Raw genomic sequence first — 17,732 nt, forward strand, 5'->3', positions numbered from 1 at the left:
TTACACATAAATAACTTTTTTTTAGGTATACAGTTCCTAGCAAATATTTTAGCAATTCAAGTTAAAAACCCAAAAAAAAAGTAAGCTTATTCTAAGGTCAGCATATATTCATATATTTGCGTTAGTGAGTCGGTACATCTTTCAAGATTATATAATCAGTATCCAATACGTTAGGATGCATATGTAGACCGAAATTTCCTTCTGTTTCTATGGGTAGAACGTTTTACGATGTTGTATTGAGAACTCGAATAACTACACTTGTTCAGTGAAATGAAAAACATATTTATAGGAGTAAAGCTTTGACTGCACAGATGGCATATAGTGTTACACGGTAAATTGGAAAACGAAGTTTTTTGAAAGTTTCGGAAGCTCACGCGATTTCTGGTTTTCCATTTGACGCATTCTAATTCAAGAGGAAAATCTTCAGTTCAGTGAGAGCTTCCTTGACATCTCTAAACCGATGCTCATTGGATTACTAGCATTGTTTAAGCATTCTTCTTGAAGCAAGCGTTGAGGCAGATGTAATGTGGTTTACACAAGGGACTATCAATTGAAGGATTTGATTTTAGTCTACTAAGCATTGGAGATTCCGTATTTTCTTCTCCGCATACAATAGGCCTTTAAGTATTAGGCAGTCTTGGCTGTTTACTCTAGTTCCGACATGAATACCGCATCTGCTCGATTCCATAATCGAATGCCGTGCAATCTCCGGGGGGAACATAAGCCCGATCTGAAAAGGTAGGTTACACCTTCATGTCATGTTATAGTTATGTAGCTCAGTTAGCTACGCGTAAGACTAAAAACTTTAGTATAGATAGCTTCAGCGGATTGGAATTCAATGTACTCTAGGTGGACGCCTTTGACCAGCAACCACGACACGCGCTTGACATGAAACATATACAAGGCCAAATTTAAATTAGCACGACCCGACTTGCGGCACTTTTCCCCGTTCGTTCAGAAGTAGGCGAAATAATTTGACGCATGCTTTTATTTTTAGCCAAACTTTTGTCACATTTCAGCCCACATAAATCGTTCATTCTAAATTTCATCACATTACAGGCAATCCGCTGCGGTTGATTTAAAAAACTTCGACATTTTCTGTAGAGGTAACTAGACGTTTGTAAACGTAGCTGTCGCTGTGAACAGGCACGTCATTCTGTGTTCGCCGTTTTTAAACTCTCTAGTTTAGTGTAGTTAGAAAAAGTTGCCGATTGCCTAGAATTTCACATTGTTATGCCTAACACCTCAAACTTGTAAGCCATGCGCTTGCGCGTTCAAATCTTTCAACAGCGAAATATGTCTTGAGTTTTGACTGAGAACCATCATTTGATAAGGATAAATCGACCGTCTCTAGCTATGACCTTTGCACATATTTCAGAGAGCTTTTCGACTGGATTTTTCCGTAAGTTGATAGCTTTATTTTCTGTAAACTCATAAGTATGTTTTTTTTATACTGAGCATTTCCATCATGGAATATGGACCCATTCTTATTTGCCATAGCTGGGCGGGCTTTTTGGGTACTTCACCCTAAACTATCGAATCATTGCTAACACTTAATTTCGTTAGAACTTTGGTAGTCTGAAAGACGCTCACGGAGAAGCACTTTTGACGATCCCATCAAATGCGCCTATTTTGGACGGTGTCTAGATTCTAGCTCACGTTTGAAGGACACTATGACAGATAAGCGACGATCTGCTCTGAATGACGGTATTGTATATTATCCACTTATTATCGGCCGCCATCATCTTTGTAAGAAAAGGGTCTTCTCGTTTGATTTCAGACGACTGGCCGTGCAAACACGGTCCATCTTTTGGTGAGGGTCAGCTCATGAGGAATTCAAACAAACGTCGGCTTTACTGCCGTAATCATTGATTACTAGATGTCTTTGAATGCTTGAATTAGACGTTCTTGTGTTTCCTGTAATCGACTACAGTCACAGTTTGTCCTCATAGTCAGCGAGTCGACCTGACGCGTTTTACTTTCGATGCAACAGAAATCAGTACTTCGAAAGCGTGCGAGTAGGTACAAATTCCGAAAATTCTTCACGAGCTTGGGTTGTATTCATTTTCCCGAAACAAAACTCCAAATCGACCTTAAAGGCGCTTTTAATACGCAATTCAATCATTAGAAGCTTGTGCAATTTAACTGAAATGCGCAATCGAATCAAGCACGGTATCAAAATAGAGCCATCCGGAAGACAGACCTATAATTCTAGTGAATAATCACTTTTCCCAACCAACATTATTTGTGGCATTTCCGTTTAAGTCCCTTCAGTATTCGAAACGTACTCATGGACGACCCAATAAAGCCCTCACCGAACGAATTTAGTAACGCACACACTTCTATATACATATTCTAAAAGGATCTATATAGATCCTTGTCATAGGCTATCGCAAAGCGGTGTTTACCTTAAGGTGCACAAATCTTATCCTCTGAGTAGATCTCCTATATCTGTTCTGTGTCAAACCATATTTCATCTTGTGAAATGACAAAAATAAAGAAGCATTATCAAGTCATTGTATCAACAGCAATTGTTCATTAGCTACTACTAAAAATTCAAGAACGCGCGAAATTTGCAGGTTAACGAGAGGGGGTAAAGCTATACAGAAGAAAATAACGATACCAAATGTTTCAGTAGTTTGCATATAACTGAAAAATCAAGTTTTCTTAATTGTGTTGTGCAAAATTGTGCTGTGTACCAAGGTTGACGGTAATCGCATCATAATAACAGGTCTAACGTTTTGTTTTCTGCAACTCAGTGGAGCGAGCCGACACTGTAGCAGCGCTTAAACCCTATGGAGATATAAAAAAAAAAACATAAATTGCATTTTAATCAACATATTACACCTGATTGCGATTTTCACCGATGACGATAAGGCAATGATGATCAAGTGATTGCAGAACTAAGAAAGGCAGGTATGGAATGAGACTAAATTTTGCCGCCATTGTTTTCATCGAAGTAAAAGGTTATGAGTTACCCTATGTAAATGCATGTTATTGGCACGTATATTGGGTTAGCGGCAACTATAGTGTTACAATCGTATTAACTCTCGAAAATTTATTTTGCTAGCTGAGGCAATGCTTAATTCTTCCTAAAATATTTGTGTTTCTAATATCAACCCAATTCTACCTTCATGATTTGTATTCGAATTGGTTTTCATCGCGATACGGGCAATAAGGCCTTGAGCGAATGCACTGGTAAAAAGATCATTCAGGCTCCTCCCGACAGCTAGGACATGGCTGTGAGGCCACCGCTGTCTACTAGAGTAGATCAGGCTCCTTAAAACGTATTGTCCAATATGAATACTTTTCGAGGATGAATTACTCACATCCAGGTAAATTAATCTATTAGTGAACGAAAGTATCTCGGCAAATACCGAATAATACTTTATGGAAAGAAAAAGTTTAAGTAGACTAACCATATCTTACAATGGCAAGGAGGATTGAACAAAAAGTGAATAGCTTTATTAGTTTCTGTAGTTTTATTACTTTCTTATACTTTCTCAGAATCTCTCGAAGAGATGCAGCCAACAAAAGAAGTATTCTATTCATTCTTTCGTTATTTTTTTCTACAATAAGAAATAAAGCTTAGTCCTAGGACGTTTCCGTCTAATGTAATTTGGACCAGTTAAGTAAAATATCGCAACGGCTGAGAATTGCGCATAGTCATCTGGTCTAACTAGCTATTGGAACCCGCAAAAAAGGTATACCTCACTTCGTATTTCGTCGCACAAAGTAGGGGGACAAGAGCGGGATCACGTGATCAATGTGTTTGCATCACACTGATCACGTGATCCCCCCGTTGTATACAATAGCAAGAATCGACGGGAGTAAAGCACACCTGTCGCCGAGTCGGACGTATCGCGACACAACAAAAGGGGACAAGATCAGTATATTAATATAGACTGGTTGCAGCTACGAAAATTATCACCTGTAATGTGCAGGAAGTTAGGGTGTTGGCCAACCCGGCTGACGAGAAGCAAGCGATCAGGTAATCTAGCCACCGCGTCTCATGTCGCGTGCTTTCAGACAGAGAACGCAAATAACCATTACTTGGTTTATGCTACCTTTGCCGGATGTGCAAATTTTCGCGTCTGCGGATGATCACAATTATAATATGAATAGTGGTGACTGTGAAACGAGTACAGTCTACAGCGCAGCTTGCAGCCAGCCTGATCGGCTGGGTGTCCGCCATCGCAGCAGAAGCATCCAGCCAAAGATTATACCTAGGTACGATTGATATTAATAGAAAATTGATTTATAACATTCTGTTGTTGAACGACATGTTGTTTATTAAATCAAAATTGCGAAACCGGTTGAGTATATGGTATCATATCAGTGAGCTTCGACAACTTATCTACAGAACTGATTCGTGTATAAGATGTTACGGTAGTTTTGTATCGCTTAACGAGGTTTAGCTTTTTTCGGCCCAACCATAATACGGGCGATAAACCTACGATTGATGAAATAGTAGTATTGACGTGCTTTTCGGGGATATAGTTTTTATTGTTGCGTAAATTCTGCACCGAAATAATTGCACAAGAGTACTATACGTTATCTCTTTTGTATATTTCAGCTCTTCGTATTTCCACGTATCTGGGGGTTTGCCGTCGGGAAGAACACCGCTGCTTTGCCGGGTTAAGTGGCAAAAAAGGAACCAAAAAGTAGTACCGACATAATCTAAGTCAACGTTCGACAATTTTGCAGCTAGGGACGGCCAGTTCTGCTATATTTAACTATCTCGATTAGAAACGATCTGCAGTATTCTGTTGTCGTAAGAACATTGCGCAGTCGTCTCGTGAACAGCGTCGATTCTCAGATCTATGAATCTGATGAGTCAGATGAATCACCAATATTACGTTAACGGTGTGAACTATTAAGGCTGAACGTACGAAACTGCAAGATTTCAAGTGGTAGATTATCTACTTTTATCAACCTTACAATATTAGTAATGATAGCACAGTATTTACCTCCTCGGGATCCGAGGACTATTGGATGGTTCAGTGCCGGCGACTGGGTAACTTTTCTATTGATCATTTTGTCATACGTATGTCTAGTAAAGGTTGTACTGCCACGATATATGACAGGCCGTAAGGAATTCAATCTGAGAGGCATTATCCGTCTTTACAATCTGACGTTAGTGTTTCTCAACGTCTATTTTTGCTATAACGTTGCCATACACTCCTATATTGGCGGAGGCTACAGCATATTTTGCGAGGGTCTGCATGTAAAGAGTGGTGATATCTCCATTGTGCAGCTTCATTATCAGTATATGTTCGTACGTATAGTCGAGTTTCTTGATACTGTATTTTTCGTTCTTCGCAAGAAGTTCAATCAGGCCAGTTTGCTAAATATCAGCCACCACTGCATTGCGGTCTTTCTGCCGTGGTACGGGATGTCGTACGGAATCGATGGACAGATTTGCCTGTTGTCGATGGTCAACATGACCGTGCACGTTATCATGTATTCATACTATTTTCTCGCATCGTTTCCATCTCTACGATTGTATCTGTACTGGAAGCGCTACCTAACGCTGCTGCAGATCGCGCAGTTTGTAATCATCATCGCGCACATGTCCATACCCTTGTTTTATGAATGTGGCTTCCCTTTCCAAACCGCACTTATCATCATCTTAATGTATATTTACTTTTTCGTAATGTTCATAAAATTCTACGGCAGTACGTACCAGACCGGAATTTCTACCGCAAGCCGGCAAGGGTCACGGAGGGCACAGTCACCACCTAGCGAAATAATATTTAGAGGTTCAACGAACAAAGATAGTTGCGCTAAAGGAGACTAGTCAGCTATAGCCAATGCTAAAAGAATACGACAAAGCTGACCAGAGAATTTAAAAGTCTAAACGTATCATATAATTGTTATGTTGTGCTTAATTGTGGTTCATATGTGATGGAATGCAACAGAAAGGGACCGGCGTTTTATCGATGTTGTTTAAATAAATAATCTGAATATCATTAGCTGAACAGTTCAGTCATATATAAACTGGTGATTCGGCATGCTGGCATAAACAGGTGTAACTTAAACAACGTTAGTAAACCGAATTAAGTCTCCTGACGTACACCTAATGTAAGCCTAGAATGGTATAGGATTACTATCACATGTCCCTTGTTACGATAAAGAAAGCACAACACTTGGGTTCTGCGAGGCTATTTTACACCCTCGTGTAATTTCCATACTATCTCAAACGTAAGGAATTATTTAGTCATGAGGTGTTTACCTTATACCATTGCATGTTACTGCATACATTTTTACGGATGAATGTGCACCAGTGTAGATGGTTTGAGAACGTGTAGGTGAGGGGCTATGCTTTCCATTAGATGGTGCACTTGGTAACAGCAAATTTAAAAGTTACCATAGCAATAATCTTTCGCGTCTCTTCTAACCAAAAAAAAAAAAAGTTCATATTAGAACTCTGCGTCATCTATCTTGGTCTCGCGTAAATCACGAACAAGTCTTAAGCTAAGTAGGTGTGCAACAGACACCGCGCTCATGTCAATTCTAATCAATAATCTCAGCAAAACTACAGAAAAACTTTTCTAGCGTAGACAGGCATAATGGCCTGACCCACAAATAATTGCGCTTCTGACATTTTGAACACGTCTCGGACATCAACAATAAATTAGAAACCATTGGGGAAAAAACGTATCGTTTTATTGCTACTGTCACCATTGTATCCAATTGTTACTAGCCATTGCTTAGTCGTCTGTTGCATCAAAGAACACAATGTTCTCATTAAAATTTCCGAAATTAAACGAAAATCACTGAATAGTTGTTTTCATGTGTATACTTTTATTTACACGAATGTCAAATACGCGAACGAACAAATGGCCTGTATGTTTAGGTAGTACGAAAAACGTGTGACCTTCACGCCGGGGCATTTACTCGTATTTTTTGCATGCATTTTAGACGCTTTTTTTCGCAGATCTATCAAAACCACCCGATAAAAGCGATTATAACAGCTAATCATCGTCGATTTTCTTTTTACGTCTGATTACCCGAACTATCTCTCAATAATCATGAAGTCATAATACTCATTACACGCACAGCGGAATAACGCCATTGTTGAAATTGTCAAAGTGAGCAAACCCGCTATAAATATCACCATCAGCCACTTCGAAAACACCCGGTTAACCCTAGAAACTGATTATGAGAAATGTCTGATTGATTGGAGAAATCCCAGTCGCAGCCCGAGTCGAAAATGCAGCTAAATATGATCCAAACAGCATAGTATGTTGCGAAGACCTCGATACATGCGTGAGCCAATGAAAGTATTCAAGTCAAGTCAAAGTTTAATTGAGACTCAGCTTGATCACGTCGAGTAGTTTTCGCCTAGGTAATCTCGACCTCAACTGCATTATTATCATCATTCAGTTTTTGGTGTTATTTAAAAACATGGAATGTTACAATTACCTATTTGGTTCTGTTTTCGAACAGTCGATTCGAATAATGAGGTGGTTCCAAGCAAAATACTCCTTTACATATAACATATTTGTTTCTATTGTACGTTGTAAATTGTGACTGCTATTGCGTTGTACATTTACAAGCTTGTGTCAAGCTGGGTTTAGTTAGTCAATTAAAAATATAATTTTTTTTTATTAATTTTCCTATATATATATATATATATATATATATCTATGTATAGGTTAAGCCCCATAAAGGAGAGATAATTCACCAACATACTTCGGCTGCAGCTATTAATCTCAGCGGGGGCGATTTATTACTTCATTTTGAACTCGTGCCAATATGATGATACTCATTTGTTCAGGAATATCTATCCCATCACTATAGTCTTACCCGTACATACTCTGACATAATAAAGTCCTCTAGAAGTCATTAACGTATTGCTCTAGCGAAAAATAGTCTTATTCTCTCACATGTTTTTAAGATGAAAACTTTAATTCTCCTTGTAACCATCATTACCGGGTATCTAGTTTCACTTACGGCCATCATAAATATCCTCATAATATCAGCACGTTTAAAGTTGTTTAGAATTCTAAATGAACACGAACGAGTGCCAACAAAACGCTGAGAATTTAAAACCTCCTTTCAGTATCATATCGATTACTTAGTTGGGAGAGTTCCAATAATTATTAACACCTTCCAAATAAGCATATCCTAAGATTGCCCATTTGTTGGATGCTACGATAGCTATAACTGTACACGCCGTTGATTCGTGTTTTAGTTAGACATTATCACTCATAAAAACAATAAGGTGTTCATCTCATCTCGCTTTTTGACCGTAATCATTCTTCATGCTAATTTTATTCTATATAGCACTTAAGTAAGACTATTTAATTGGCATAGATAGGCATCTATAAAACATCGTCGAGCTGTTGATGAAAGTTACAACTGGCCCGCACTATCTGCCAGTTTCGTCACTGGTGCATTATCATAAAGACAGAGAGCTTTGTTTAGAATGTCATCGACTGATACGCCATCAATTTCGTTATGTTGAATATTCTGCAACAATTTCATATTGTGGGCAAAATCACCCTCTAACAACTCTTCTCGCAATAGAATCATCATCGCGCAACACGTTGACAGAAGGAATCCGAAGTCGAGTCGTTCGTTCATCGCGAAAATTGAGTCCCATAATCGGACGACCTCGGGAAGGGAAAATTCCTGTGAGTAAATAATGTATTCAGAGTTAATTAGACAGGAAACAAGTGCTAAGTATATCTGATAGATAAAACGAAAAAATATAATTAGTGAGCGCTCTATAAAGTGATTCGCGTGTTGACGTTTATTGTCTTTCGAAATTCATTACTTCTTAAAATCGTTCATTTTATATCTATAAAATAATGTACACCTATAGTCAATAGGCAACTGCACGAACATTTATAATAACCCGCACCTTTTTAAGGGTGCAGAGGGCGGATAAATTCATGCACCTTGAGAATCTATTGGCCTAATAATAGCTATACGTATTACGATCTAACTGCAGTATTGCCTATAGCGCCGAGTGTGTTAACCTTGACCATTCTATTGGACTGCAGATGCTCTGAAGAATCGAAAAACAAATAAAAAAAAATACGTAACCGGAGGACAACCGCAGTCGGTACTTGCAATGTGCGCATACCTGGCTCAAAAGAAGCGTAATCCAGCGAAATGCGTAGAACTGTGGCTTAATTTCCTGCTGAACGAGACGTTGATGCAATTCAGGATCGATAGTTTTCACTTGACTCATGAAGCGGTCCATCATGGCACCAATACCGCTAACCTATATGACAACAATCGAAATATTGTGTTACACGGGAGGTGCTGGAAAATGTCTTATTCATATAACTGTATTGAGTTAATAGCTAGGAGATACTTTCCCGCTTTAGGGTTCGCCGCAAAACTATTTTTTCAATATGTAACAGTCCTTCATACCGTGTTGTCCATGGCGTTGAGGAAAAAGTCTCGCATTGCCGACATCAGTTGCGTAAAGCAAAAAAAACTATCTGCTTCAGCGTGTTCACGAACTGTCGTATCTGCATCAGTTGCCAATGTGTGATAAATAGGGCCGAGGATCTCGTTCATTCCCTGTTGATAGCAATACAAAACACACGACTTGTTCAATGGCAGTAAATTAGGTTTTAGTCAAATATGAACCACAACAATATGTTCCATTTGACGCTGTTTAAACCAGTTATTCGCCTAGCTGCCTGAATTATACACACACACACTTCAATAATAGTCGGCAACGAATTGTTAAGGAACGTTTTGTTGGGATCTCTGCCCCGTCCAGTCCTAATTTTTTGATGGTAGAACTTTTTTTAAAAGGTGCGAGCCGAGGCAATTCTCACCTGAACATAGCCAACACCGGGGTTCAACTTCGCATAGATAAACAGGATTCGTTCCACCACCTGCGTATAGAAAATTAGCTTAATAACGAAATCGTTAACAGTTGTATTTACCCAACCCCTAGTTTTGCATTTAGGACGGTATTTGCGAATCATTAAAATAATAACAACAGTAACAAAAGAAAAAACACATTTTTTTTTAGAATTTGGTGTGGCTTTAGTATCTACTGAAAACAACTTGCTATATATTGATTTTATATAGCTATATAGATAGCCAGATTAAATTAACTCGTCGCTTATATGAACAACTATTAACAAATGTCGAAAATCAATATTGCATAGGCAAAAACTTAGCGCACGAAGAGCTTGAGCTAAAACAACCTACGGCTAACTAGGGCTGAATATATGATATAGAACGCTCACTTGAGGTACGACGATGATTAAACCTATTTTTTTTCTAAGACTTCTTACACAGTTCGTCTTTTCATATGGAGGAACTTTCATTCAAACTTATACAGTCACTTTCTCTGTTTATCTATCGCACGTATTGTATATTGTATTGTATTTCGATAACAGGGCTTAAATTAAAAACTGTTTAATCCGTTAGGTCGACAACAAGCAAATCATCCGACTATTGGCTCTGATTTCTCTGAATCTCTGATAGCCAGCAGCGACGCCAACATACCTCCCAGTGAGCCTCCTGACCACTGGGTAAAGCTGAATATTTCTCCGTGGTAATTTTCTTAAACAGTGCGACGTTTGTTAGACCTGTTCGACTACGCTGGACTGCGCCTGACCGCAGTACGGTCCGCTCTACCCGCTCTCGTAATGAATCGACCTGAAAAATAGCAGACACCTCGAATAGCGATCAACATAAGACAACCACCTCAAACGTACACGTTTTTAACGCTTAAGTTAAGACTTTTCTGTTGACGAAGAATTTATATAGTAAGAATACGAACTACAGAAGCGGGCTGCATAGGCTAAAGCTGTGTGGTGATGCCTTCTATTTGCAAGCTAAAAGCCTACATGAGCCCGATAACGGGTAATATATTTATCCTTGATACGGAATATAAACTGTTCGACTTGAATCTTCTAATGAACACCAACCAAGGGATCATCGACGATTTTTTTGCAAGGAAATTGCGTAGCCTGCTGAAAGAACGATATGTCAGGACAGAGCCTTCTAACATCCTTGTCGATTTGTAGGAGCACGTCGTTGTCTTTGAAGTAACTCTGCCATCTGCAAAATGAGAGGGCATTTTTCTCATATGTTTACAACGTCATTTAGAATAAAGAATTAATGTTTTGTTTGTTGCCTCTTCAATCGCTTGATTTTTGCATAACGATCTTTGATAGCAGTATGATATGGTATAAAGTTTCTTTACTGCTTTTTGTTTATATCTCCTAGACGGCGTTTTAGCTCCATAAATTATATCTGACTAGCACAGTAACCCTATAATAGCATTACTTATTGATAGTTTTTTGTGTAGTCTAGTTATGTCTAACCTTGAGTCAGGGTTCATGTTGAGCGGATGGTCCTCACATGACTGGTCAGTCGCTGTTCCTGACCCAACTACCATTTCGTTGACAAAACGTGCATATAGCTGACGTTGTTGTGCTAGGTACTCGGGCCATTGGCGTCGGTCACCCCCTAAATAACCTGTACAGCAGATGCGCAATGGTAGTGAAACACGACAAAATCCAAATACGATTTAGTGTAATGGTCTGCTTACATTATTGTTAGGTTAGGCGCCTGTATACGCACAAAATAAGATTAAGGCAGCATATGTAGATACGAATCATGAATGACAAAATGAAAGCACTTTTCTAATCGGTGCTCTCAATAGGCTCCAGATACCTCTTTACAAGTAGACGCAAACGAAGTGGGGGGGGGGGGTCAGATTTATTGAAAAGAAAACGATATAAGTGTTTATACGACACACGCACCCGCATTCCTTCTCAGAACCTAGAAAATGAGGTACACATTTCAACTTCGTTATCGTATCTTAGAACACGACTTATCCCAAAACCGCTAGTTATCATGGATTTTGGAAAAGATCCTAAACATAGTACCTAGGGATCTTAGAAACTAGCTCAAGAAACAGCTACCTTGTTATTTATCTAGCTGCTTATGATGCCTCTAAACGGCCATAGAGAATTCCGTCGAGCCGTATAGGTGAGAGAATTATCGAGTCGCATTTCTGGTACAAACAAGGTCGCAATCTTAATAATGCCATATGAGCCAGACTGGTGGGGGCAATCGATGGCTTTGATCAGGACTTTACAAGTGACTAATCCTGAACGTAATGACCGTGTATTCACCTCTTAATACTGTCAGCCCTTTGAAGATAGACGTGAACAGATAAAATGCTAGCTAACAGCTAAAAGTATAATACGATACAGGTTATGTAGCATTTAGGCATAGGGAACCATTTCAGTATGGTAATAATATGCCCAACTATATCGGACAAAAGAAATCCAGGTAAACTAGTTGACATTCTTTTTTCCACATTTACATACACCATACAGACAAGAATTATCTTGCTGAAGTATTGTCATTGAGTAAATCATATTCAAAAAAAGATACTCATTTTTGTGCTAGTCTAATAAATGTTTTTCGATATCAGATGATATTTTAATACATGTAGTTATATATAAATTATCCCAGCGTCATGTAATACGTTCTATTAACTTTGTTGACTAATGTGAGGTATGACTGACGATTTTATAAGTGAAGTTAGAGCACTGACACCATACTGAAGCGTCGCACTTAGGAGGCAACGCTAATAGGAAGGGAAGACAACTGCTTCGGCACTGTTTATCCTGCATGGATCTGCTATCTCGATGTCCTAGAAGAATGCGCTTAGGAGATATTAGGATTAGGAAAGGCAAGCCTCTTGGATTATAACTCTTAATACCACTAACCAAGCAGAATTTTCCAGCACAACGATCGCAAGCTAGGGCCGTCCGGAATGCCGTGGAAGCAATACTTTCGGAGCAAAGGTACATCAATCTGCTCACGGGACAGGAGTTCTTCGAAGACTGAGGCTCGAGCTTTGCCACGCTCGGTAGACGTCACATCATGAACCGGAGAGGTACCGTCGCTAGCTTCTCTACATTAGCAAACAAACGTGCGCAGCATGCAACGTTGTATTAATAAAAATTTTCGTTACGAATCGTCTACTGTGCATGATATCAAAGTACGGGCTACGAAATTATGGCCGCTTTGTTTATGCGCTATCTATTAAAGCGGATGTGCAGCGCACAGCAGCCGCATATTTTACATTTTTTTCCCTGTTTTTTCAATCACAATTATTTTTTAATACACGCAGTTCATTACGACAGCTGCTAGATGCCCATGACCATCCAATATAATTTATTAGACGCTGAAAGCACGAAGGTTTGAAAATGAAATATTAATATATGATATTTCGCGCATTAGAGCGGTCGCGCATTCGCACCTAAAGACGCAACGGAATGTTAGTTCATTGTCCTCGCTGAATCGCCTGCAGATAAGGACGTTGCTTGTGGTTTTCAAGAACTGGTCGCTGCAAGCCAGTTGTAGTAAAAACAAAAATGTCCTTGGGATACCTTACTGGGTAACGCGTTCGCGTACAAGACCTAGGGACACGTGGTGGTCTAGATTCGAATCCAGGTATAGACATACCTCGTTTGATGCTGGGAGCCAGCCGTCTGAAGTAGTGCCTATCGGTGGTGCCGGCCGTTTCTTTACCTTGAAACTTTTATTAGTTCTAGTGAAGAGACGGGACGTTCCAGCTCACCGAAGCGGTCCTTCTAATTTGGTGTTTGCCCAAGTAGCGTACGTTAGCACTCGTTGTCACTTTCAAACAAGATGTGTTTCTTAACCACGCACGAGCCTTTGTTTGGGCTGAGCAGGCTTGATGTGGATAAATAGGTAAACGTCGTGTTAGCCCATCCCTCTTCCGTCTTCAAAAAAAAATCACAATGTGCGTATCTCAGAGAATACGTGTTAATGTATATTTTACTTTATAATTAAATGCGGGGTCCACTTCAGCGAAAATTTATTTAGATTTTAACGGCCTATTGATTTAGTTCTAAGTGACTCCTATCAACAGGCTTCAGCCGACTTAGGTCACTTCTCAGAACCATCATCATTTTCGCATTGAAGTGCTAAGCGAGGTCCAAAACTTGGACTGTTCTATGGTTCTCGAACACCATCGCGCGTCTTGACTTAAAGCCCTACATAGGAACAGAAAGTACAGGACACTTCGTCTTCCTATTTTAAGAACAGCCCTCTTCAATCAATGTAGTAGAGATAAGAAACGGCTATGGCGTGTCATCGGATAGGATTTTCCAAGAACTGAAAAACACCCTACATGCAAACTTTTGTTTAATGCTCCTTCTTCCAGTATAACACTATCGACACAAGAGTGACTCACATGCAAGATCCAAAAGCGCCATACATTGTTCAAGTAAAGTGGGTGCCTTTGATATAGACCGTGTCCATAAACAAACTGAAATAACAGATAATTAAAGAAAGAAAAGCGCAAAAAGTAATTAACTTACGTGGCCATTGGGAAATCCATGTAAAATTTGCTTTTTCCCAGAGTGATCACTCCCCAGGCCTCGGTCATCATTATCACGAAGGTGAAGACACTCACGTAACCAGAACTTACAAACAAGATTGTTTTGGGTCTATTTGTGGAACACAGTTAAGAAATCGGCTTAGGGCCGTGCTGTTGCCCGTCAAGGCCGTAATGATGAAACACGCCTGCTGCTATAGAAGATCAAGTCTCTCTGCAATAGATTCGTCACAGAAATAATTACGTTCGTCATTTACCTATGACAAATGATTATGTACAATAACATTTATGCGCTCCGAGTATAACCATACCGAACGGCTGACAACGATCAATGTTTAGTTATCCACAAACAGATTTCTCAGCAGTCGCATCGGAACTATCTTACATTTATGTAGTGTACACATTGATGACTTTTGAATACAATATTATTTACTCGGATGTTATATGTACAGAGTAGTACATTGAAATAATTTTTTTTTTAAACGTATTTTCCCTCGATGGCATTCTGCTATTATGATATCGCTTTTCATAAATGATTATTGCCATAACGGTCTTTAAGACAAACTAATAGAATAATCCTGTATGACTTCCTGTTTAGTTCTTTTCATAGCAACTCCCTCCAACCTGTCTATTGTTTTCATATACGGTATATAGCACACATCTTTTTCCAAAAACGTTCTTCTATTTCCACCAAAACTTGTCTACATGAGCTTCGATAGCTCAGAAACTCCTTTAATGAATTAATTAAAAGTGTATATATAGGCAAAGGAAGTGGGAGAGATGAATTGTTAATGTTAATATTTAAGCCACGTAATTTGTGAGTATTCCTTTTTTGATGGAAACACAACATTTTGCCCATCTTGGTTTCGTTACGTTTTCTCTGATCTTTAATCAAGTTGCCATCGAGTGCGTACATGTTACTACGAGTCGAGGTAGATTCAAAATGCAAATATTTGTTTCTTTGTATCTACACAACTGTATGAGTAAGCCAATGAGGTAGGACTGTTGAAAAATTTTAGCAGGTCAGATATACTCCTGAAACCGCTTTAGAAACCTTACAGCAAAAAAATCTTAAAGTTTTGATAAAATCTCATTTGAGAATACATTGATCATCTGACATATCAGGATTTAAGCTCTAAATATATCACTCACGTGACATCTCATAGGCTCATACCGACTCATTCAGAATGTTTCTTCTAAGAAATTCTGTACTAAACCGTTAGCTAGGTGTCAATCACTAAATTTTCTAGTATGATATGAAATTAGATTAGAAGTTCAAAGCTTTTTTCGCGTCTTTACTAGCACCTGCGTATCCATGCATCCGATAAGATATATATTTTTTCTATAAGCTAGTCGAAGCTACTAGGTGACAGATGTATTGGCCACGCATCTTTTCACACATAAAGGGGCACTCCTCCCCCTTTCTCGTTATTATTTTTGTCAGATACAGAAGTTGATTGTTTGACACCACATCCCTCACGCGCAAATGCAATCACACACATATGGAGCACCGCATTAATTGCATTTGGTAACTAACTGCTCATTACTCAAACACGGGAGCATTTGTTTCTCTAAATACCTAAAGGCACAGAAACTAGTTTGCTTCAGCAGAGACTTGTCATGCAGTAGATGTTTGCCGTACTATATACATACACACACGCACGAATACACACACACACACTAACTAACTAACTACGAGGAGAATGCAGCCTTACAAGTGGATTGATAAGCACCTGACTGACGACGCCAACAAAAGCTGCAACATAATGGTCGCTATACTCCGCTAATTAGCCCCCTATCCCTGAGCTGATTACGGCATAACTTCTATTGATTTATATACATGTATATAACTTATATATGTATATCACGGCATATTGAGATTCGTGTAAGAGGTGCATTTTTCACAGAAGCAGCAGCGGCAGAAATAAGAACGAACACGGTGTAGGCAGCGACGATGACGGCGGTGGCGGCGCCAACAACATCATCGTCATCATCATCAACAACAACAACAACAACACAAAAACACTCTCAGGCGTCTGGGCAAACGGAGTCCAGCCCCCTCAGTCCTTCAGGGTTTCTGCCACCAGCCGTAATCGCAAGTGAGCAATAACATTCGAACAATAGCGTACGCCTCGTCCAGTTGTTACAGCAGCAGCAGCAAGACCGTGCGCTGATGTTATTGTCAGCGCACAAGATGGGCTCGATGGACGCATTCGTGAAAGCCCTCAAAAGGAACGCTCTCACTGCATAGGACAACGCCAGTAACAAGGGCACAACTGTACGCGAAGATGCCACAATTAGAAAAGGGTCGCTTGAATCCGACAAGTAGTAGTGTCGTTTTTCTAATGTTATTTCATTTTTTTGTGGTCACTAGGTAACCTCGAACGTTCGCGAAGTTCATAGATAAATAAGAAGCCTTTTGTTATGCGTTGTTATGGTGCGTAACGTGTCACATGTATTGGTGTCGTCACTTCACCTTGAGTAACTTTTAACTAAATCCAACGAATGTAATTCCTTATATTTATTCAGCAAAATCGATATCCTGAGTAATTTCTAATAAATAAACGAAGATACTTATGGCATGATTTGAAATAATTTTTCATCTAGTTCAATCATCTTATCAAGTTCGATGCAGATAATAATGATTGCAGGATGCAGCGAAACCGATATTCTTGTACAGAACTTCCGCTGGCAAAAGAGTTTTATTTATATGATTTCAGTAGCGCAGGATAGCATAGCATAGCATAGTGTTTTATTTATTGACAGAAAAAAAAAATGAACGATTCGAGACGAAATGAGCTAAAAATAGATTTGCAGCAAGCAATGAAAAAGCTCAGTCGCAGCTACATCAAACACGTAGGTTAGGAACTTGTATCCCTAAATTTTATTATCACTGCTGATGTGCCTAATAGTACGACCTCATTAACATCTTAGTTATCGTTTTCGAAACTAATCGAAAATCCGTGCAAGATACCCAAAGTTAACCTATAATATGTCTTACGTCCAGTTTACGAATAAAATAAATTTTATTCGTTTTTTTATTATTATTATTTATTGTAAAAACCAAAATGTCATGTATCAAATATATATTTAATAATTAACTTTACGTTTACAGTAATCTAGAGCTCTTATTCAACCAAAATGCTTCTTGGTTGCCAATAGTTTCCAAATAAATATTAGGCCGCTATATGAGTATATACATGAGTAGTAGGTAAACAGTCGCTAATTTTGCATAATTAAAAAACGATAGGCAACAAATATGAATGTACTATTCACTCCGTCAATCTTAACGAAATAAGAGAATTGGCATAGGTCGAATATGTAACTGAAAATGTCTGTTTCCCCAAATGCTCATAAATTA

The 17,732-nt window shown here is 39.0% G+C and overlaps 1 protein-coding gene across 6 annotated transcripts; it reads right to left on the reverse strand.

Annotated features, from left to right (window-relative positions):
• Nucleotides 1–6,787: 6,787 nt before the first annotated feature.
• Nucleotides 6,788–17,377, reverse strand: LOC111260871 (TBC1 domain family member 13). 6 transcript variants are annotated; one of them, XM_022833929.2, is made up of 10 exons: nt 16,105–17,377; nt 14,355–14,585; nt 12,732–12,919; nt 11,313–11,466; nt 10,914–11,046; nt 10,489–10,641; nt 9,807–9,866; nt 9,391–9,543; nt 9,098–9,238; nt 6,788–8,640 (listed from the first exon to the last, which is right to left on the reverse strand). In XM_022833929.2, the coding sequence occupies exons 2-10, from the start codon at nt 14,423–14,425 to the stop codon at nt 8,362–8,364; spliced, it is 1,332 nt and encodes a 443-aa protein (XP_022689664.1). In that variant the 5' UTR covers nt 14,426–14,585; nt 16,105–17,377; the 3' UTR covers nt 6,788–8,361. The 6 variants fall into 6 exon arrangements, with proteins under 6 accessions (XP_022689664.1, XP_022689667.1, XP_022689669.1 ...); XM_022833932.2 differs by having other exon boundaries at nt 16,087–17,377; XM_022833934.2 differs by lacking the exon at nt 16,105–17,377 and adding an exon at nt 16,025–16,042.
• Between the last annotated feature and the right edge of the window lie 355 nt (nt 17,378–17,732).

This window comes from Varroa jacobsoni, unplaced genomic scaffold, assembly GCF_002532875.2.
Source record: "Varroa jacobsoni isolate VJ856 unplaced genomic scaffold, vjacob_1.0 scaffold_486, whole genome shotgun sequence".
Lineage (NCBI taxonomy): Eukaryota > Metazoa > Arthropoda > Arachnida > Mesostigmata > Varroidae > Varroa > Varroa jacobsoni.